This window comes from Dromaius novaehollandiae, chromosome 18 (assembly GCF_036370855.1).
Source record: "Dromaius novaehollandiae isolate bDroNov1 chromosome 18, bDroNov1.hap1, whole genome shotgun sequence".
NCBI lineage: Eukaryota > Metazoa > Chordata > Aves > Casuariiformes > Dromaiidae > Dromaius > Dromaius novaehollandiae.
In genome coordinates this window covers 2,506,994-2,530,439 of record NC_088115.1, presented here as the reverse complement: position 1 = coordinate 2,530,439, position 23,446 = coordinate 2,506,994, and the positions used below count along the sequence as shown (strand labels likewise).

Genomic DNA, 23,446 nt, shown 5'->3' with positions numbered 1-23,446 from the left:
ATTTTAAGCAGGTGGTAAATCTTTTTGCTAGACTTTTGAGGCAATCTTGTGCAGTGAAATAGCTTTGTTTGATGAGAAGAGCAAGGGGCCAGGAATTAGAGAGATGGGTGAATGTGTGAGATGGCAAAAAAGGAGCTTATTTCTGAGGATGTACCCAGCGTCCTTCCTCAGACTCCAGTGTTGGGGTACAGGGAGGGAGAGAGGAGCTGGAGGTGTAATTAGACGAACAAGTCTCCATATCTTTGAAGTGCTTTGTGGGTGAATAAAAGTTTTCATAGAAATGTGCTCTTCACCCAGCAGATTTCTGTTGTGCCAGCATTGTGGAATAGGTGCTCTGTCAATCCTGCCAGCTGCTAATGTGGCATTATCTAAGTAGCTTCAGCTATAACATCGTTATCTAGTAATTAATTAAAAAGTGCTTATATTAAAGCTTACCCACCAGTGCACACTGGCTATCTCTCTGTAGTAGCTTCTTTAATTTCTGATGTGTTGAATACCACAGGGATTGTCACAGAAAATATTAGTAGTTAAGAAAGAAAGAAAAAAATCCTCCCTCCGTATGCTGTCGCCTGCTTTTCCTGTCTATATCCCTGCCGAAATGGGAAGCATTCATTTCACACATGACTGAACTGGGGCTCGGTGAGCTCTACCTGTGTGCTGCAAAATGTGGGCAAGGACTTCAGGCAGTGGGAGCGCACAGTGCTATGGGCCGATCCAAAGCCCATTGGAGTCAGCGGGGTGCTCTTCGCTGTCTTCAGCGGCCTTTGAACCAGTCCCACATTTATTGTGATTCAAATAATAGTGATTTGCTGTAGGGACCCAGTGCTTTGAGCTGCAGAGTTATATCAAGCTTCTTTATTGTGACTTGGGCCAACAAGGTACAATTTCCTGTAGGATAACCACATACTGTATGATTCCAATTATACTGATTTTCTGCTGCTGTCAAGTACTGACTAACAGAGTTCAGACTTTGCTAGTTACAGCCGGTGCACACTGTTCCTGCTATGTTGGACTGCGGAGCCAACCAAGATTTCTGCACTTCCTCTGCTATCCACAAAATTATGAATCAAGTTGCAGGATCTAATGCATCAATGCTTGACTTCTGTGTGACGCAGATCTATCCTAGAGCTTAGTGGGGGCAAGCCCCATTAGGTTTAGCCCCTACAGAAATTTGCCGGTTGTAATGACATTTCTAACATACCGATGTTGCTGAGTTTTTTCAGGGTGATGAATACAGAGAACACAAATTCACTGGAGTCCAGTTTAACTTTCTGTTACAGGAATGAAGAACAAATTGTTTCTCCCTGTGGGGATTTTAGGTGCTGTTTTTACATGGCTCTTGTATTCCCCTGGCTTTGCTAAGCCGGTTTGGCACCTTGCAGCAGGAGCTGTTTAGGGGCTATGGGTGTAATGCTAAGCAGATGTAACATAGATCTTTGTGGTTATGGAAATCTTGGAAAATTTGTTGCATGAAAGTCATTCGTGCTAGTGGCTCTTGATTGTCTTGCTGTGACCCCTTACCCAAATTGTATGCTTGTTGTTGCCAGTGCCAGAAAGTGGCTCTGTTATCTTTACTGCTTATCCACCGGGAATGCTAACAGAGTTGCTCAGGGTTAGGAGGAACGCGGTGCTTTCACTCATGTGCACAGTCACATGCAGGCACTGCGCTCCTAACTCCTCGCCCTCTGCCACGCACAAAAGGACTATGCAGGCAAACAAATCACCCTTCCAAGCATTTGCACATGGACAGCCACGCACATATCACTCGTACGCATCCACTCCCTTACTCGGTTATTTTGCTGCTCCTAGACAGTTTTCAGTTCCCCTATCAGTAGGCATTGTGAGTCCCTGCTACCCTGTGCCATGCAGACTCTGCACAGCCCCAAACGAGAACCAGAGATTCACAAGGAGTACATAAATAAATAAAATGGAGACAGAGAAACCTCCACAAGAGTTGGCCTCGGATGGTGCCAGGACGATCCTGTTCTGCATCCCCTGCCCAACTTCAGCCTAAAGAAACATCTGCCATCTAACTCAGCTTGGGTATATTTTTCTTTCATTTAAAAGAGCACCCTTATAAACATCACTTCAGCTCTGGGGAGAGGTGCCAAGGATAACTCAGTGTTGTCCTGCCCTGTGTGAGCTGCAGCATGCTGAGCAGTGTTCACATTTCAGCCTGCTTCCCAGGAGGGCAGATTTTTCCGTAAGCTCACCAGGTCCTGCAGTGAGGAGGTGCTAAATCACTTGGTGCCGAAGCCATTTTGCAGCCTGCCGGGTAGACGGCTTTAGCTCAGCATGGCCTTAGGCAGAGCTCTCAGGTCTCCCTGCTTGTACCCCAATGTTACTTACTCCTTTTCCCAACAAACCTGGCAAATCCTTTCTCCCCTTGAAAATTATTTAGCCCAGAAATAAAGAAAGCATATAACCAGGTGTTTATGCTAAAGATCTGACAGCAAGCTGCACTGTTATGTGTCTTGTGCACAGATCTCAAAGCACTTTAGAAAGGAAAATGAATATTATGAGCTTTACTGTAGAGATAGAGAAGTGGTGGGACTTGGTCCAGACTTGGATATGAACTCGTCTGTCCCAGGAGGAGAGAGGCACAATGTCTTCCCCGTTCGGAGCTGAGCAGTTTGAAACGTGTGCTCCTCTGGAGGGGTTTCCTCACCCCCCAGGAGAAATCCACAGCTCTTCTCCATTTCTGATGGGTCAACTCTGTTATCCAAAGCTGCAAAAGTGCTTTTCTCTATGCACAACACCTCGTATCACTGTTTGGTAACTGTGTGGAGGCATTTGTTCTGGTCTGATGTTTCCATGTCCTCCTCCAGAAGAACACTTTCAGAAAGTTTGCTGAAGTGTGGGGAATAACACGTGCAGATGCTTGCAGATTTATGTAGAGAAGCCCCATGGAAGGTCTATAAACCTTTCGAAGCCAGTTTTCAGATGTAGCTTGAAGGTTTAGGTTGGCCTATGGGCAGCTACAGTGGGCATTGGTGCAAATGCTGGGTAGTGCTGTAGGACTTCATGTTCCCACAGCTGAAAATGTGGCTTACTTCTCTTAGGAGAAATAACTATGTTTGACTACTCCTAAGGTCATCTGACAGTAGCCAAGATATGCAAAGTAATAGCTAATCCATTTGGGCAGCATTTTTAAATGTCAGTGATTGATTTACCTGACCAGAGTAGCTCCAAATATGCCAGTGCAACTCTTCCACATAAACAGATATTCAGAGATATCTGTTCTTTTCACAACAGGGCAGAAAGGTTGCTTTATTATTTATTGAGAGAGAAAAAAAAGATATTTACTACAATGATTCTGGAGCCAACTTTCTAACCTGGTTCACACAGAGCATAGCTGTGTGAGCTGTCCCCTGGTGCTGGGTATGCTCAGAGCAGGCTCTGCCCTGCTGCATGGATATCTCCAGTCGCTTTCTTGTTGGGAACTGCTGATGCAGATTGCTGTCTCTGGATGGATATCTGACAGCACTGCATCAACTTTTTGCAGGATTAAAGCCTTATACCCAAAACCTATCTGTTGTAAATTAAAACCTATCTGTTGTAAATTTTCAATTAGAGCTGAAAGTTGCTGTTTGTATCACAGTTGCATTTCAAGGTATTGGTCACTGTTGTGGCCCTGCTGCACTGACTGCCTAACACAAGCCTTGGAAGAGGTAGTCTGTGCCCCTGGGAGCTACAGGCTAAATAGGCAAGGCAGACAAAGGTTGAGGAAAAGGAAGTACAACTTATTGATGAGAAGCTCGAAAAAAATTAAGCGACTGGCCTGGGCTCTGGGTTGAAGTCAGAAATTTAGCTAAGATTTCCTGAATTTCAGCCAAGTGTCTTCAACACATCACCATTGCTCCTCTCTGTTTGGGGAGATAGAATGATATGTCTGGTGTGGGAAGGGCGCTGTGACCATCTTTTCTCCCTGGGAATGGCATTTCACTGTCTCAACAGTTCAGCTGTTGGGATGGAAGCTGAGCTTTTGCTTTTCGTGGCTTTGAGATTTTTTCCTCCAAGAGAAATGTCTACTGTAGGTATTTGTGATTCTTAGAACATCCAAGATAATCCTCAGGCATTCCAAACCTAGATATCAAAGTCTATGGGCTTCGATTTTCAATTAAGGATTTTAATAGCGTAGTGTTCCTGTAGAATGGGTGAAAGGGAGATTTACATCTGCTGAGGTTGAGTGCAGCTTCTTCATGCATTGCAGTCAAAGTTTTTCTTGTAACATGGACTGGGAGTGGCGGAGCCTTGATGCCGAGTGCTGCGTGTGCCCCTAGGCGTCGGTGTTTTGGGAGCATCTGTGGTCTGTAGGACGTCTGCCTCTCTTATGGGTATGGTGGGATAAGGCCTTGGAGCCCCTCTCAGCTGGGCTAGCATGAATGAAAGCCCATCTCTTGCCATGGAGCAGAAGTGTGGCACCACACGTGTTTGCTTTAGGGCATGAGCTGTCACAGACTGTCCCAAGGACAGATTTTTTTTTTCAGACATTGCTTTCAAATCAAGGCAGAATTTTTAGACAGCAGAAAATGAATCAGGCCCCTGCAGCTCACCAAGATATTTTCTCTTTAATTAGCTAAACTAAATTGTAATCAACCTATCAACTACCACTGATTAATGAGGGATTGCTAAATGGGAAACTGCTCTTACTATTTTTGGTGCATCAAAAAAACAAGGGACATGATGATGTTCTAATGCAGCCAGATGGCCAGTGCTGTCATCCTGAAATCCAGCTCTAGAGGAGGAGGCTGGGTAGAGTTCAGCAGCACAGGAAGGTTCAGCATGGCCTGCCATTAAAGAACAGAAATGTGCCATTTTCTGATGCTCCAAGGAATGGAAAGCTTTGGAAATTCTGCTTTATATTTTTTTGCACTGGTTTTAGTGTGACTTATGAATAGGCCTCGCATTTGGATACTGCAACTCCTAGTAAAATATTACCTTATCATCCACAATATCATTTGATATCTTTGCTGTTACTAATGTAGATGATTTAAATTGATGTTTAGTGTGGTCAAAGGGTCAAATTCTTTTTTTAGCATAGACTCGTTTAACTGCATTGACTCCAGTGGAAATCAACCTATTTGTATTGTTTAGAGACTTGGCTCTGCAGTATTTCCTTGGTAAGCTCAGAGTGCATGAAATACGAGATTCATAGCCTCGGTTGGAAACATAACGCAGGCAGACTTTGTACGAACTTAAACACACAGTCCTTCCAGAGAGCTCAGCCTGAACTGTAATATATCTCCGTGTCAGTCCTGGCTTCCCCTGTGGCTTGGCCCGTAGCCTTCCTGGGAAGCCTTTCTTTTCCACACAGTACCTGCACATGTCAGCCAATACCAGGTGGGATCCACCTGCGGCTCCACTCCTGGCTCACTTCTGGCCAGCTTTTGCTAAATGTTGCCAAACTGTCTGAACATTTTGGCAATAGGCGAGAAAAGGATGAAATCCACAGAACTGTTTTCCTCCCTTGGCTACAAGGGAGTTTCTTCTCTCACTTGCAGTCAGGCCCAGCATCTCCCAAGTGAACTTGCTGGAGCGTTATCCTGATGCAGCCCTAACCCCACAGGAAGAAGTTTTCCTGCAGGGGCAGATGGGTCCATGGATGCTGCAGCCGTTGGGGCTCCTGGTGCATGGTGTCCTGCTGGCCTGGCTGGCTTGGCTTCAGTGCTGGGCTCCCTCTAGTCCCTGCTCTGGAAACAGAGATTGGCTCCAAAGATATCACAGAGCATGGGTGACTCATCGACTCACAGAGACATTTTGGATGCAACAATCCTGTTTGTAAAATGCTTGTGGTTAATGAATTAATGATGTGATGCTCTCCTTAGAGCAGTAAACCATAAACTAAGCAAGTAGTTGGCAGGGGCTGGCTGGGTGCATTTCCCTTAGCACATAAAATCAACACAAGCAGAGGAAAAGGCGGAGTGCTTCGTTGCTGCCCACACGTGCTCCACTCTGTGCATCTGATTCGATGACTGAAAGCAAACAAAATTTCATGCAAAAGAAAGTCTTGGAAGGAATAGTTGTTACATGCGTTCCCAAAGCACATGGGTGCCTGCTGCCACTGTGCTGTAGAAGACCCCCCACATACACATTTTTTTTTCCTTTTTGCAGTGTAGTGGTTAAGAGTTAGGAAGGTTATTCTAAGGTTAGAAATACCTCATGTCCAAGGGGCTCAAAGCACCATACTGATGTTCATATTTGGCTACTGGCATTTGCCTTTCTTTTCCAAAAGTATTAATTCCTTTTCAGGATCTCTCTGTTGGCAGTTAAACCATTTGTGATGCCTTTGACACATCTGAAAAGACAGATCTTGGCTGTTTAGTGGCTGGAACTGGATCTGGTGCCAGTATTTTACCCCTCACTCTTACTGGAGTTACAGGATGCCTGTGATAAATGGGTGATGCCTGAATCAGCCAGGTTAGTTGTTACAAACAAAATTGCTATGACAAATCCTCTCCTGTCTCATCCTGTGTTGGTGGATGCTTTAATATATGAGTGGGGCAGGTTCTTTCACTGATTTTTTACATATTTGCTGTTACTGTGTTCTTTTATCATCTTTCTAGACAGCTTTAAACTAGTAACAGCAGCTACCTGACAAATAATTAAATCTAATGACAGTTAAAACTCTGACTCCTTGAGTGTTTTGCTCTTTAAAATTAAATTTATGATATTTGCATTTTCTCTGGTGATAAAAACATGAGTTCTCCTCACAAGCAGATGGCTTTGCAGATAAGAAACATTTGGGATGGCTGGATTTAGTAGCAAGCCTTCAGTTTGCATACAAATTTTACTACACTCTCTGACTTTTTTGACTGGCGGCCTCCCTGATCTCTAGATCTGTTGATCTGGGGTGTTTGTTCTGGGGAAACCAGAATAAAACTAAGTGAAGCTATCTCTTAAGATATTTCCAGGGCCCATTGCAGCAGCCCAACTGCTTTTGCTCAGCTTCTCATTTCAAGGGGGACATCATGGTCAGTTAGCCGCAGGCATGAATCAGATTTATGTGCCTTGGCCTCATCCATGACTGGAGATCGGCTCTCTTTGGTCTCCCTTGATGCAGCCGGTAGGACGGTGGCTAGCCCCTCTATTGCAGCAGCTCTGCCCCTGCAGTGCAGCTCTCTGGAGAGGCTCCCTCCGGCATGGGGCCCTGGGCACTTCCCCAGCACAAACTCTTTTGGGAGCTGGTTTAAGGGAGGGTTAATCCACAGCACATCCACAGCTGTGGGACCCCAAAACAGACCCACATGCAGCGGGACCCTTCCTCCGCAGGCCTGTAATAGTTTCAATTGATAGCGCTCGTGGTATGTGCCAAAGTCAAGTGAATTAGCTTGGATCATAGCATGTGGCAGACTAACATTGTGTTTGAGTAACATGAGCGGTAATAAACTCAGGGAAATGCCTCAGTTTTAAACAAAGGTGGAAGAAGCACGTATAAATGGCTGGATTGGGTCAAATCATTTTGCTCTTGGTGCCTTTCTTCGCAAGTGGCATGTTTGCTTCTTGTGTTGCTCCTGGGTGTGAAGCTGGTGGCTTGAGACTGGTCTATTGTAACTCCAAGGTCTCTTTCCTGAGTAATAAGAGTTTATGAAGAGTACATCAATGTGCAAGTAAGGATGAGAGTGTTTTTCCTCATATGCGTTTCTTTGTCAATATTAGCTGTGAATTTTATCTGCCACTTGGCACCCACTCACTCAACAATGTGAGAGTTTTCTGCAACTTTTTCAGTCAGCTTTCAGTTTTACTGTACTGAATAACCTGGAATCATCAACAAACTTTGTCCTTTTGCTCTGCCTCTTCTTTTCTAGCCCACTTACAGATATGCCTCTTTGTTCTTGCAGCACAATTTGTTCTCTGATATTACACTTCTTGATTATCTTAATTCCACCAAGATTCTGATATTCTTAAACCAGGATCCTTAACTGCAAATCAGATGCACTAAAGCATCTTACAGTTGTGATGTTGGGTTTGGAGATGCAAAGGTGATCAGAATCATTTAGAGCTTGCAGTTTCTCTAGGATATGGCATCACATACAACAGGTAGATGGAGTAGATCTCCATAGTTCACCCAGATTCAGGATGGGTCTAGGGGAGTATTCAGCATACCTGGGTGTCGCTTTAAAGCAAAGCTGATCAAATATGGAAGAGGATTAGATACTTTTTTTCCAAAGAGTTCTCCAACTGCACATCAGAGATGGCTGAATTTTGATGTGAAAAAGGAGTAATACCTGAGTGAGGATCTCAGGATTTGATCTTGCATTTTGAAAAGAAAAAAATACCAACTCCATCTGGGTATGTGCTAATGCAGCATCTCCTCTGGGAGATGCATGGGGAGAGTCCCAGGCATGGCTGGGGCAGCCGTGCTGCAGCTGAGGCATCCTGGTGTGGCAGCCACTGTTGATGCGACTGGAGCAGCACTGGCAAGAGGAATTTCTTCTAGGCAACTCTGCCAAGGGGTGGATTTGCTATCCAAGATCTGCTCAACCTTTGTCCGTCCCTTTCAGTGCCACCCAGCAAACACTGAAATCAGAAGTTTCCTAGCAAGCACCCTTGAGAAATGAAATGCTACTGATTGAAAAATCCCACCCCTCACAACCCAGCCAGGTATTGAGCTAGTGACCTGCAGCTAAAACATCCTTGCATCTCTGCTTCTAACCCAGCCAGTACGTGCACATCTGACAGCTGTAAATGACCCCAAACTCTGAATGTTGATTTATTGTCCAGATACTCTTCTGCGATCATGTGCCAAGGCTTTTCTGGCTGGTTAGCGATAAGCTGAAGGACTACTGGCCTGGCTGTTCTCCCAGGGAGCGAGGTGAGACCCCTGTGCAGTGTGAAGAGGGTGGCCCAGGTTTGCCCCATCCTATGCTCATCCTTGCAGTCAGTGAGGCTGTGAGGATGAGGAGGGGGGCTTAGACAGGACATGGGCTGCAGAGGTGCTCTCCCTTAAACTGGGCTGCAGCCACCCTGGTGGCTGTGGATGAAGGCTTCATGCCGGTGACTCTCGCAGCTCTGGAAGTGGAGCAGGGCAAGAGTGGGTGGGCGCCCGCCCCGTCCAGGCAGGTGTCGGATGAGGTGAACGGCTGCTCTCTGCTTGCAGAACTGCGAGACTTTTTGCAAGGGTCCTGTGGTTTGAACAAAATGAGAGAGACTTTTTTTAAAGTAAGTTGGAGCAAGATGAGGAGTAAAACTTTTTCTTGAAGTGAGAAATTGTGCTATTTTGCCTCCTAAAGGCTGAAATGAGGCAATTCAGTATGTTCAAAAGAAAAAAAAATTCCAGAAGGATTCTTGAATTTTTGGGCAGATTTGCAAATGGTTTGGGTAAACATGAATGTCCTCTTTTTCTGGCATAGACATTATCCAGATGAAAAATGTTGCCTGGCCCTAGCTGTAATTTGCTGCCTGTTTCAGTCCCCAGAGGTGCTGAGGCCTGCATCTGTGTCCTGGGCCTTTTTGGACATGATGCATTTACAGCTAGAGTTTGTTTAAGTCTTAAGCTGTTACTGAATGTTCCCTGGCTTAAACTAGCAAACACTTGGAGTTTCGACCTCACCTACCTGGAGTTTGGTTGGTAAAACCTGGCCTGCAGGGTGCCAAGTGCTGGGGAGGATTTAAGATTTCAGGATGCTGAAAGGGTAGAAATGCGGAGCAAACGGGGCGCAGGTGTAAGGGCACGCTCTGGGGTACACAAGCACACAGATACATGTACACACACCCCTTTCACACTGATTTCAACTTATAGTGATCTCTTTCTGCAAACCCAAAGGCAACAATTAGCTTTTGGATTTTTGACTGATAATGAATTTCTGCAAGGGGAAATAAATAGGGTGCAATAATTGTTTTACAGTTATAGTTAACCAAGTAATTCATCTTGGTCTTGGAGGAAGCAGCTCCTCCTTTGGACTTTGCTGATGGCATGGGCTCTGCCACTTATTCCTGGCAGGTCTTGTGGATGAGTTGCTGTTTGGCTTTAGGATCAGGACAGCCGTGTGTTTTCTGGTATTTGAGGGTGGCTGACACACCACGAAGTTAGTTGGGAATGCAGAGTTGAGACAAATGCTGCTTGTGGATGGCTCAGAGCCTTGTTTTTTACTGGTAGACTGGGTGTTACATTACCCTGTCATTGCCTGCACTGAGTGGTCATGGATGCGAATGTTTGAAGGAGTTGAGGAGTTAAAGGAGTTAAAAAAAAACCAGCCTGGGGTGAAAATGGAAAGGCTTGATTGAACTATCTCATCATTCAAAGATGAGCCAGTATTGATGGAAATGTCACCTGCAATCATTCCCTTACTTGTGGATATCTTCTTTTCTCTTGGCTTTGTTGTGCTGAATTAACAACCCACTGCAAGCCCCTGCTGAAAGCACAGTGCCAGCTTCAAACAAGAAATGAGAGCCAATAGCCCTGGATGAAGGCTGCATGTCCTCCATGTGAAGCAGGGAGTCCTGGCCACGTGGCCCTGTGCCAGAAGAGGATCTCCCGCTGTGGACATTGAGCCCAGAGCACCTCTCAGGGCATGGCAGGGCTTCTGGAAGGGCCCTGGTTTCACAACACATTGTTCACGTTGCTTTTAGGTTGTATTTTTTGCATGTATAGAGCCATGATAATTTTTTTACAGATATTTTATGCGAGATGCTTTGGTTGTGGTGGGCTTGTTTATGCTGATCAGTCCTGCTGAAGAGAAAGAGGTTAGGCTGATTAACGCTGGCAACAGAGCTGCTGCCTTGTATTTGAGTAACACTACTACATTGTCTGCATTGGTGTGTAAAATCTGAATGCGTTGAGATTTTGAAAACAGCCTCTCCTTTTGATTGTCTGATTTTACAAAAGATGGACTGCATTTTCTCAAGGCTCAACCCACAGTAGCTTTCCTTCAGAACAATGGGAAGTGCCTATGCTGAGCTTGTCTCAGATCCTGGCTATTTCTGGGCAAGGAATAGTTGAAATTGTGACTTCTCAGTAGGAGGCCAAATTTTGCATTTTGTCCCCCGGTAAAGACCTGAATAAATAAATGGATAGCATAGGTTCATGAATAAAGTGAAGCCTCTTCACCTCTCATGCATTGGCTCCCCTTTCCCTAAAACAATGTGAATGACGTTTTCCTGTCTCTAATATGCTTTGACTAGCATGACTCCAGCCTGAGGAGTCAGCAGGCTACTGAAGCATTCTCAGTGTAGGAAATAGCCAAATATAAGGGAGTATATAATCAGGAAAGAGCTAATAGTAAAGGAGGACTTGCTGTTCAGTGTGCTGTACCTCCAGAAGAGTGCCGGGAAAGAGTCTTGACCTTGCAGAACCAGTGGTGTGTGGTCTGTGTGGACGAGGTAAGGAACAAAGTGAGGCTGTTCCACTTTTTGCACCAGTTAAATGTCTAAACTGTGTGTGAGAGTCCTCCTTCATGACACAGTGAACCTTTCCTTTTCATAACATGCTTTGAGACTGTGTGTGGAAGAGGCAATATCTAGCCAAGCATATCATCCAGGTAGGCTGGAAGCAGAGCTTTTGTTGTCCCCATGGGGAATTGCAAGGTAAATACCCTGAAGGGGAATAGATGGTTTAAAGCTGAATTCAGTTCCTCTATAAGAAAATGCAGTTTGCTGCCAAAATGGAGTATCATGCCACACTTACGAGTTTGCTCCTAAGCATTAATTTGCTTCTAATTCGGTAACGTGGTTAGAGTTTTGTTGGTGTTGCAGGCTGCAATCATTGTGTCCTTGCTAATGAGGCCACAAGTCTAATGCAAGCAAAGGACTCCTGCTCTGATGTTGGCACCATCCCTGAAAAGGTACTTTTAGACACATTGGAGAAGTGCCAAATATCAGGGAGGGTATATTTTTACTAATGAAGCTTTATCATCAGAGAAAGCCAGGACAGGCAAAGCATTCCTGGTGTAGACAGGGCTATGTTCACATTTGCTGGCAGTAAAGCAAAACCATCCCCTGTGAACAGAACAAGTTATCTCATTAATAGGGAACTTTCGCTTTTATAGTTGAGGATATTAGGGACTCCTGCTAGTGCAGCTCTGCCAGCTGGAGATCCTGTCTCCTTGCCCATTCCCCTCTTCCTTTCCCCACCTGGACTGTGCGACATAGGTCTGGTCTCTCTGCTGGATGTTTGTGGATGTCCTGAGAATAACAAATTTAGAAGTTTCTGAGTCTTCCTTGGAGATATTCTGACAAAGGAAATGTTTGTGGGGGACAGACAACATTCTCCCCACCAGGGGTGCTCATGTGTTCAGGGTCAGCGTGTTAGAGGATGCTGAGTATCTCCTGACTGTGGCACTGTCACGGGGAAGTCTACCTGCGTTAACACACCTGCCAGCATGCTGCAGGAGTAACTCTACTACGGACACTTGTGTGGAAGGAAAATCAAGTCCAGTGCATACATGTTAGTGTAAGATGTGAATGAGTAAATGTGAATGAGACCAAAACCAGGATGTAAATGTCCCTGGATATTCTTCCTCCAAATTGTCCAGTTCTACCCCAAACTAAAACTGGATTGCATGTCACAAACATCAGCTGCTTTGTCTTTATTTCATTGTTTTCAGTCCTCATACAACTACTAATTGAGCATTACTGCTTTAAAAAGAACAAACTACAGCCATTCACAAAATAACATAATTTTTAACTCTGTGAGACAGCAGATACCATTAAAAATCATGGCCTTATTATAGGCTTTCATTATTGATGGCTACTTGAGGAGACATACACTATAAAATATAAAGATACAAGGCTATTTAGATAGATGTTCAGCTGAGTGTTGCTAGCATCAAATCAGTGGCACTGAAGGAAATGAGAAGAGACGTATGGCACAGCCTCTGGACTAAATGTGTGCACATTATGGATCTGCTAAGGCCTCGCCTTTACAATGTACACTTTAAATCAAAGCAACATTGAAGTCAATATTGATTGTTCTTGGGGATATATTTTACCTTCAGGCACTGCTGTTTCCCAAAGGAGCATGAGCAAGAACATATGTCTCTGTGCAGTGCTGACTGCTTGTGGAAAGGGATCTCCCCGAAATTCTCTGAAATCGATTCCTCCTTTGGAAGTACCCACTGCTGCTGCTAAGAGACCGTTGCCTGTTCTTCAAGTATTCCCGGTAGTTTTTGGTGAGCAGGGTGTAAAGGAAGGGGTTGATACAGCTGTTGCTGTAGGTTAAGCAGGTTGTCAGATAATTAATGTTCTTCATCACCTTGGGAGACAATGGGAAGGATTCATAATACTGGAAGAGGAGCTGCCATATCCAGAAAGGCAAGAAGCAAGCCCAGAAAACCAGCACTATAGTGAAGATTAAATAGAGCACCTTTTGATTCGGCAGCCGCTTGGTCTGCTTGAAGGATGCTGTTTGTGACACCCAGTAAATCTTAGCTAATCTGATGTAGAGGTAGCCAATGATTACCCCTGGGCCCACGATGCTGGTACCAAAAAGGATGGTGAGATAAACTTTGTAGGACAGCTTGCTCCAGGTGGGCAGGCAGATACTTTTGTTGTCTCTTTGCACCAGCTGGATCATGATGAGCATCGGGAGGGTGAGCAGCAGTGACACCAGCCAGATGACAACAGCAATGGCTTTTCGGTAGCTCTTGGACCTCTTCACTGTGTCCAGGGGCTTCAGCACGGCAAAGTAGCGCTCTGTGCTCATGACTGTGAGGGTGAAGATGCTGGCATGCATAGTGAGGAAGTCCAGACTGAAGAGGATGCGACAGCCAATGTCCCCAAAGTACCATTTCTGAATGAAGTAGGTTCCAACAATGAAGGGGATGGTGAGAAGGTAAAGCAGGTCTGCCAGCGCAAGGTTGATGATGTAAATATACATGGAGGCAGATGATCGCAAGTAATGGCACATAACTAGCAAGGTGTAGACATTGCCTGTCACCCCAATTACACACATAAGGGAGAGGATCGTCCCAATGGTGCAGATGGCAATCATGTCCTCCATGGAACTGACAGCTGGAGGACTGTCCCAGGTGGCATTGATGGAGGTGTTGGGTCTGATTCTGAACAGGCCACCATCGCTTGTGTCCGTGATCATGTAGGGAGTTGCTGAAAAGTGGCTCTCCAGCTTGTCGGTTAGGGACATCCTCCTGGCCTTTTAATACTGGATGCTTTGTTCATGACACAGGGGTCTGCAGATCTGTTTTTTCTGCTCTGAGAAATGTGACTGCTGGGAGCTTGTAAATCATTTCTTAGCAGGTTCTCATCCAAAGATGATCTGTTTTCTCCACTAGAGGAAAGATATCAGCAACCAACATATTAGAAGTTTGGCAGAGCAATAGAATTTATCATCCAGAAGTCACCTGTCCTGAGTACATATCTGCACTGTCTGCAGGTACCAAGGGTCTTCTGCATTGAGGCTACTCAACAAAACACTTGTGCAGATCCTTGGAACCACTTGCTGCAATCCTCAAAGTTTGGGGTTGAGAAAAAAAACCATCCTTCCTAGATTCATATGGTGTCTTGTAGACCTATCAGCGTGATTGCTTAAACCTTGGTGACCTGGCACTTGCTAAGCTCTTAACGTGAAGGAGTCCAAGACACCAGAAAAGGGGAAGCAAACCTTGACTTTCCATTTGCAGCCAAACTGATGCCTATTTTGTTTCAGTGAAACACTCGAAGTCCTGCACAGCATTTCTGCAGGGTTTCCACAGAACAACTTTCCTTGAATGAGAAGCTCCTGCTAAGTCTTATCCTGCAGTTTCAAACTGTAGTGAAGTGATGGAAAACAAAGTCATTTCAATCTATATAGCAAGTTGCACTCTATGTGCATAAACTGTTCTTTTTCATGCTCCCTGTCTACTGTGAACCCCCAGATACTCACTTGTGTTGACTCATAGATACATTTGCGACAAGCTTGTCTGTGAATGTGCCTAAACAGCCTTATGCAGAGTTGCGTGCTTGCTCTGCACATTCAGGGCAAGTAGTAGCCCTTCATATGCTGGAGCTTTTGTTTAGCTCAAGCCTAACACTGTACGCTGGCTCTATGCGTAGGCAAATGGAGATCAGACCTGCCTGAGAAAAATAATGAAGAAGTACCTAAAATGCTAGAATTTTAAGGTACAGTACAGGTTTGTGCCAACCTGCACATAGATCTGCATTTGTACTACGTGTTTTATGAAACTCAAATTGCCTATTCTTATGGAAAAAATGTTGCAAGAAGGGGTCCTGGGCTGCCTTATCCTTGCAGTGCTCAGCAGGCAAGTATTTCCCTATGCCTTATTCTGCTGGGCAGGTTGGGTTTGTTTTATCATGGGAATTTGGCAAGTTTTGCAGCTTTTCCCAATGAATTCAGTATCCCTTTGCCTCCACATCAGCTCTGACCTGTTTGCCCTTCCTCCCACTTGCTCCTCGGCAGCAGGGTTACAGCATTAGGCCCTGCTCTGGCTGTACATATACCAAAGACCCTGACAGTGTAACCACTACAGCGCTAGAGGTTGGACAGTGGTCATCTTCTTCATGACTTGTCCTCATCTTCCTTCCCCATTACAACCTGCTATGGTTGACTGGTGCTATAGAGATGTTATGCAAAAAGTCTGTATAAAAGAGGGCAATCCACAACATAGAGATTAAGTGCTCCTCACTTAACAATTGGTAGAGGGGTGCACAGAACCCATCCCACCATCCCTTTGAGTGCAAACAGCCAAGGGATAAAGGCTGAACACGGCCCTGGAGTGGACAGTGCTCCTTCTGTGAGCAGTTTCTCTTGATCTCAGCTTTGACAGTCTCACCAGCATCTCACCTATCCTGGACCTTGCAAAACCAAACCCGCCTCCTCACTGCCCCACTGAGCAGCACGGTCCCTTCCCGCTCTGGCTTTGGGCATGTGCAGTCAGCCTTCCCGTGCGCCAACTTGCTCTCTCATTACTCGCTTTGTCAATGTGCCTCCTCATTTGCGTATGAGCTGTGCTGGCGGCTGAAGCGCCGTGAACTAGGGAGACACAGATGCTTGCAGGCACTGCCAGTGCCTCTGTCACCCGGTCGCTGCTCACTCCATTGGGAACAAAGGGCTCTGCACAGGATGCTCCAGTTAAGCCCAGTGCAGGTCACGCATGCTGCTCTCGAGAGCAACTGGTTTCACGCTAGCTCATTTTCAGCAGCATGTTTCCATGGCCCAGGTGCTGTTTTTTCGCAGCTGCCCTGATTGTGCTCTGGGCACTGTGAAGAAGGGCAGATTTGCCCTGCGCCTATGCACATTTGTGCAGTGCCCCTTAAGTAACAGCTTGTGCCTGAGAGAGCTCAGCACACCACATCTCCCTGCTCTGTTCTTCCACTGAGCCTGCGTTTTGCTTAGTTCATCAAATTGCTACAGCTGCTAACTTCATTCAGATGCTTCACCTGTCTTGAAACAGAGCCAACAGCTAGGCAGATCCTCAGTCCTCAAGGAGGAAAATTAAATAGAATGAGGAAACCCTGCATTGTTTTAATGCTACTGTCATTCCTGCACTCATGCATAAATGCATATACTCACATACATGCACACACACACAATAAAGAGCTTGTTATTCTAAGCAGCAGTTTAAAGCATCTTATGGTCTAAGCATTTCTCTCAGCCATTCCTGCCTTTTGCTCTACCGTATCACCACGCAGGGGTACCATGCACAACCCATTAGCTACAAACATAAATGAATTTGTCCTGCTCAAACCTTGCTCTTAAATCCAGCAGATGAAGTTTCCTATGAGAAATAAAATAAAAATAAATCTGATGATTTTAAAAAGAACTTAAAACTGTAGCTCAAAAAAAAAAAAAAAAAAAAAAAAAAAAAAAAAAGACCAGAAGAAAAGAGAATCCTTCTTCGTGGGAAGACAGTGAGAGATCCCTGGTGCTCTGTTGCATCTGGAAAGGCAGTGGCAAGAAGTGAGTGTGCTACCTAGCCAAGTATGTTTGAAATCTGTGCGCTCTTAATACTCTCATTCTCCTCCCTTAACTCACGCCTGCTATTTCTGTTACTCAGTGACGTTAGGCATAGCGTGGCTTTGACTGCAGCCAGCGAAGATCCTTTTTAAAGAAGCAGCATTTTGATAGCTGGGACTCGTTCTGCCAGCCCGCCTTGCCTGGCTGTGAGCCAGCTGAGAATGCAACATGTCACTGCTGTTTTCATCCCAGGACCAGTGATATGAAAAGCCATCCGGCCCCTCCTTGCATTGCACAGAAGAGTGCAAATGTCTAATGTTGCCTGAACAAAACGGTCGTGTTGGAGAAGAGATGTCGGGCCAGGGAGGGTTAAATTCCTCTGAGGAGGGTTGGCAGCCCATGGAAATGACTGAGCTTCTCAATGCTGTGATCGATTCCAAAGTGAAGTCAAAGTTTATTTGGGTTGGACAGCATACGAATAAATGAATCTGTGTGGTGGTATCACGCACGACAGCATCTGAGATATTTTAGACTGGCAATAACAAAATATTAGCCAGGTTATTTGGGGTTTGTCTGGTTGCCTTTCCCCAGTGATACTCAAGGAGTGCAAAGACAAAGTGAGAGCTACCAGGCACCTATAAAACCAGCAGTGCTGAGGAAGGGGCTGGCGCTGAGAAACGGCTAAGCTAAACTCAGGAATATTTTAGCAGCTGAATATTGTGTAGATTGTTTGCTCATGCTCGACTTGATCTTTCTCCTGCTTTAGCTCCATGGAGCCTCTGATTCACACCAGCATGAAGTGAGGAGTGCCCATCTCCTGGGGTGGCCCTCGATGGATGTGGATATCAGGGAGATGCTGGTCAGGCCTCTTGCTTTGTTGCTGGTCTGCGTTCAGCTGGCCACCACCATTAGTGGTTCTTCCAAGTGGGCGGTTTGGTGCTCCTGCAAGGTGGCAGCTGGTGGCACAAGCTGGTCCCTTGCTCCCTTCTACATCTTTGTCACTAACTGAGAGCCAGTTTCTTCTCTAGCTTGTTCCCTAAATACCTGTATTGTTTCTTTGTTGTTCTCTACCTTTTACACTCTGCCATCTGGGAGCTTTTGGATGCATCCTGCTTCTAAGCTCTTCTTGCAGAGTGAACCCAGTTCATTGCTGTGTGAATAAACGTGGTGCAGCCTGAGAGCACACGCACTCTGAATAGTGCCTGAGTGCCCGAACAACATCTAAGGCTCTTAGCTCTAAATCTGCATTTTTATGGCTAGATGCTAGTAAATTTTTTGAAAAGTGCTGGTTGGGAAGATGAGGGTGCACCACGGCTATCCACGTTGCCTCTCGAGCTGCTCTCCAGGCTTCGCTGCAGTGGAAGTGGAACAGCCTGTTGACTCTGGGTCACTGCAATGGTGAGTGCTGATTGCAGAGCCGAGCTCTGAATTGTGAGAGTAGGCCTGTGGATGAAAGCTGTTAGGTGTGAATCCTACCTCTCCTCAATATCAATGGCAGGTTGACAGTCACCAGCAGGTACCTGAATTCAGCACCCAAAGGTGGCCTTGCTTGGTACCCAGCTCTCATGTCCTGCTGAGGGGCCGATGCACTTAGCTCAGGCAAAAGCCCTGCTCCCTAATCAGTGACATTTATTTGAGACGTAGGTGCCTCCACTTGGCATGGCTTAGATGTGCTGGTATGTTCTCCAGCATGTGGAAGGTGTGTCCAGAGGCTGCTCTAGGCCTCTGATGTTTCCTTCTCTACTGGAAGTAGGAGAGAGTTTCCAGCTCTACTGAAAACATCAAACTTGTCATTCCTCTGTTGCTGAGATTGAGTTGGTTTTGAACCATGACATGGAAGGCAAGGGAGAATAGGAAGGTTTCTGCCTAATCCTTCAGTTCCCTGGGCCAGTTGGTCTCAACCTGGTGTTTTATCTTTGGTGTTTAAACTGCTTGAAAAACGTTATACCAGTGTGTTTGTTTATTAGGACATATCTGTGACCACAGAGCTGCCATTAGGGCACACGGGATTCACATAGAGTCAAAAAGCATTTGTGCCCTGCTGGAGTCATTAGAGAAGATGTCTGGAGAGCCATTTGAGAGCAGTGTGGACAGTGCCAGGTTCTCAGCCCTGGCTCTGAGGGTTGCTTGTGGTTTTATTTTCTCTTTTTCTGTTCCCCTTATTTTCCTCATCTGCAGAACAGAGATCATTCGTTGCATTCGCTCATCGCCCAGTGTCTGGAGTATCAGGGCTTTTCAGATTTGTCAGATGCTTTTAGAGCTATAGACAGGAGTCCTAGCCATCACTGTTTGTAACATGATTAGGAACTGCACAGTGAATATTGGATGAGGGTACCAGCCCTCTGAGCAATGAGCCAGCTCTGTTTCATCGTTCATACAGCATTCACTGCCACAAGGCTCAGCTTCTGCATAGGGGCCTTTTGAAGTTCCTGCAATGGCAATGACCATTATTTTTCTATTATATACGGGGCAAAGACTTGTTCTCCCCTTTGCCATAGGGATTTATGCCAGTGCTATGGGAATTTGATTGTGTTTGGTTGCTGAGTCAAACCTCGCTCAAGCAGTCAAACCTCTTGGGTCTCTCAAGCTGGGCTGTATATCCGCTGGGCTGTCTGCCACCTTCACCTTGTCTGCGCAGGGGCCCATTTGACACTCTTAGTTTCTGCAAGCGCAGTTTTGAGAACAGATTTGTCATTATCAATGGGCTTCCTTCTGCTCCAAGCTGGAAGTATGAGTTTGCTTACATATCACACTTTAAAAATGTAATAAAGTGCTGCTCCCTCTGTGCAGGGAACAGCTTGTACAAATGCAACTAAAACTGATGAAGAGAAAAAATTTTATGTATGTGTCCCCATTCTTGGTCTGGTCAGTTCTAGAAACATGTGCAAGCTCGGGGTAAGACATGATTCCCATTTTTCTGACTTGGTGAACTCCTGTCTGTGCACAACCCCCGTTAATACCTGAAGCAGGCATGACATAGTATACATCTTCACTACAACTGTTATCATGGCAGCACAGAGATTCAGATTAGCTTCTGAGAAACTGTCCCTGACTTTGGGATCAGCCCAAGGAAGACCAAGCATTTGCAGCATCATGGATGCCGATGTGGATTTAACCTAGGTCTCGGTGGAGCTTAATATCACTTGTCTTTCTCCATGCATCTCACAGAGATGGAGTCAGAAGCAGGCTCTTCTTCAACACCTTCAGTCAAATCCTTTCTCCTATCTGGGGCTCAATTTCTTCTTCTGTAAAATGCGAGTAGAAGTTCCTTGCAGGAGCACAAGGTCAGCTTTTCTGACGTGCCTTTGGGGCGAATGGGCTGCACATTACAAGGTGTGAGATGCTGGTGCGGGGATGGGATTACAGCTCCAGGGGCTATGTTTCCCTGCAGTTGCCCACCCTTTAGGTACCTGCAGTGTGACCAGCCCTCCACTGCTACATTCTTTGCTGCCAAGCCGGCAGCACCTGGGCTGCGGAGCTCAGCACTGAGCTGTGGTCCTTCCTGGAGCCGCAGTCGGGAGCACACGGAAACGGCAACCGCCTCTGAGAAAGAGCATTAGTGAAAGGACTGTTTGTTGCCATGCAGGGCATGGCAGCCCCTGGGTCACCTCTTCTTCTTAGACTGGGGCTTGGGCATGTACAAATGTGATATCCAAACTCCCAGCCAGGTCCTGACCTTGGGAATGTGCTGCCTGTTGGTGGCTTGCTTTTTTCATCCTTCCTGCTACCTGCCCTTGTCAGCCAAAGAGCCACTCAAACTTAGCCAACACATTTGGAGACTTCATTCAACTTTTTTGGCATTTTGGTCTCCTTTCTTCCTGTTTTTTTGCAATATGAAACTTCAGTTGTCCTTCACGAGTCAGTTTTGATTTGCTCTTGGCTGCTTTGCATGAAAGCGAGACACTGGGGGCTGAAATAAGCAGCTTGTTTTCCACCGTCCAGATTCCTTTACACAGATATTGGGTTTATAGCTGCTTTGCTCACAGAGGGTGTTCATCTCTCGCTGAGTCCTCTACCAGTGCTGGAGGATTTAGTTATTGCTAAAAACTTGCTCCCCCTGCCCAGGGGTAAATTGCATGCCCTGAAATGCAGCTGAGACTGCTGTAATGAATTTGTAGCTAGCAAGTTCTGTGATGTTTCTGGCCTAAAAAAAGTGTTACTGTCCAGGGCAGGGCAAGCAATCCAGATGTTCCCTACTGGTGTCCTGATGTTCAGGTAGGAAAAGGCAGAGGGCTCAAGTTATGACTCCCTAGGATTGTAGAAAAATCACATACAAACTCTGTTGCTCTGGAGCATTGTGAAGTGGGTGCTGAAGGGATGGAAAGAACAGCGTATGCCAAAGTTGCCAGTATGCCAGTTAGGCTCCTGAATATCATTGTAATAAATCCCTTGCTCTTGCATGAACCTCTTCAAGACCATAGAATTCACCTCTGTTCTTGTGGCACGACAGTTATGGTTTTTGGTCTCCTGTTAGCTCTGAAGCCTGTTACAGGGTGCTGGGAAGTGCTCTGTGGTCCATATGTGAGCACGGTGGGGCAGGGTGTTTGCTGAACACGTGGGCTAAACCACTCGTATAACTATGTGGTCTAAGACTTGGCTCCATGATGCAAGGGGTTCCTCCAGGCTCAGGTGCCTGTTCCTGGGAGGCGCACAGGGTCAGGATGCAATTCGTGCACAGCAGTGGTGTGGCGAGCTGCAGGGAGCTGCTGGTGGGATCGCTGCACTATGATGGTGGGATAGAGGTGCAGAGCTCAGCAAAGCTCTGCGGCCTCAGTGCTGGATGCTCTGGGTGGATGGAGGGGCTTCTGCTTCCTCCTGGGGAAGGGAAGGGTAGGTGGGCACCTACTTTTGCCCCTCTTGCTCTCCTCAGTGCTGATTGCACCATCCAGCAGAGGAAACTCTGGGCTGCCCTTGGGTTAGGCACACTCTACAGACAAACCATATTAGGAGGTGATGTTATTCCATCTCCGCAGCTGATCTGACTCCAGCCCTGAACTCCAGACTGCAGACTGGATGGTATTCGTTTTCCTGTGTGAAACGAGTGAGTGGGATCATTTGGCTTCTATTTCAGCAGCCCTTGACATCCGCAGTCCAAGCTGAGTCTCAGCAAGTCACCCCAGAGCCTGCCGTGGGCACAGGAGTGCTGCCTATGCCAGTGCGGAGGCAGGGAAGCCGAGACACTGGAGAATCTGATTTAGCATCTGGTGTTTGACGTGTGGATGGTGAGGATTTCACTATGCTGGAGGATTCATTGGTTTGGGGCTGGCTCTGGGCATGGGCATTGAGCTTGGCCGGGTGCTGCCAGTCTCTGGGGAAATGGAGCTGGGGCTCTTCCACAGCAGCTGAGGATCGCAAGAGCTCCCTGAGGAGGGAGCAGCACCATGTCCTTCAGGCAGCTGCGGATCTACCAGCTTCTACGTCATTCTGCCCACTGGGGCACAGGGTCTTCACCATAAGGAGATCTGTTGCCTACATGTCCTGCAGAGCATTTGACTCCTGCAGCCTTTTCCAGCTCCCTGCTCCCTGGCAAGACATCTGGATGCTGCTGGCTGAGTGCCCTGGGCACCTACCAGACAGGTGAATTTGTCCCTTGTCTAACCTGCAAGGCACATTGCAGAGCTGTTAAATTGGCATCACCATGAAACTGCATGCCAAATCCTGCTGTACTCTGCAAAAGGCTGGAGGGGAGCCTCCGACCAGCAGGTATGACGCAGAGCACCTTGGTGGTGGGTGTAAGAGAGAGTTACAGCTCCCTTAATCTCTCTTCCCCTCTGCCCTCCCCCAAATCCATCTCTACATCCTGAAGAACTCTGTGCTATTGAACAAATGGCCACTGCCTCTTCTCCTCCATCCCTCGTCCATCCATTCATCCATCCTGCTGTTTGGTTGCCCTAGTGGGACATGATAACCTGGGCATCTCATATAGGTGCTTCTTCCTTCCTATTCCAGTGCTGCCGGTGTTAAATGCTCTCTGACCAAGCTATTACTTCCTTGTAGTTTATTAAGCTTTGGTAGCTGGCTAGGGCACAAATGGAATTGTCACAGGTAGTCGGGGCTCGTTCAAGATTTGGCTTCCATTTGCGAACCACTTATCTTGCCCTCAGGGTATGGCTGAGGGAAGCCTTGGTGGGGTGAGCCTGTTAGGAAGCTGTATTTATATAGCAGATATGGCCTGCAGTGGCTGCTGCTGAGATGCAGGAGGCTGGTGACCTTTCTTTGCCTGGAACTAGCTGGCCTTGAGCAACTGTCAGCCTAAATGAAGTGATTCTGCTTTGTCTTTAGGTCCTGGATGCAGGGAATGGATATTCACTTGGAAAATCAGTGTGCTGGCATATTGAGGCTTTGCATAGGTGTATTCCTGCCCTCCACTGAACAAACGGGCTTGCCTTGTGCTGTGGACTGGTCTGTCTGGTCAGAGGCTGGCCCTGCGCCTCCACAGTCCTGGAGCCTGGTAAATTAAAGGAGATCCTTACTGCACAGTGGCAGGATGTCTAAATAAGGCTGTCGCTGCGTGCGAGAAGGGACAGAAAAGCACTACAGCGTGCAGATTGGAGTTGTACCCAAATTCACTCAGTGACAGTTCACTCAGTCATAGTG

General features: G+C 46.4%; 1 protein-coding gene across 1 annotated transcript; it reads right to left on the bottom strand.

The window, feature by feature from the left end:
* Positions 1–12,510: 12,510 nt before the first annotated feature.
* UTS2R (urotensin 2 receptor) lies at positions 12,511–14,132 on the bottom strand. Its single transcript, XM_026120556.2, has one exon. The coding sequence runs from the start codon at positions 14,078–14,080 to the stop codon at positions 12,932–12,934; it is 1,149 nt and encodes a 382-aa protein (XP_025976341.1). The 5' UTR covers positions 14,081–14,132; the 3' UTR covers positions 12,511–12,931.
* Positions 14,133–23,446: the final 9,314 nt, after the last annotated feature.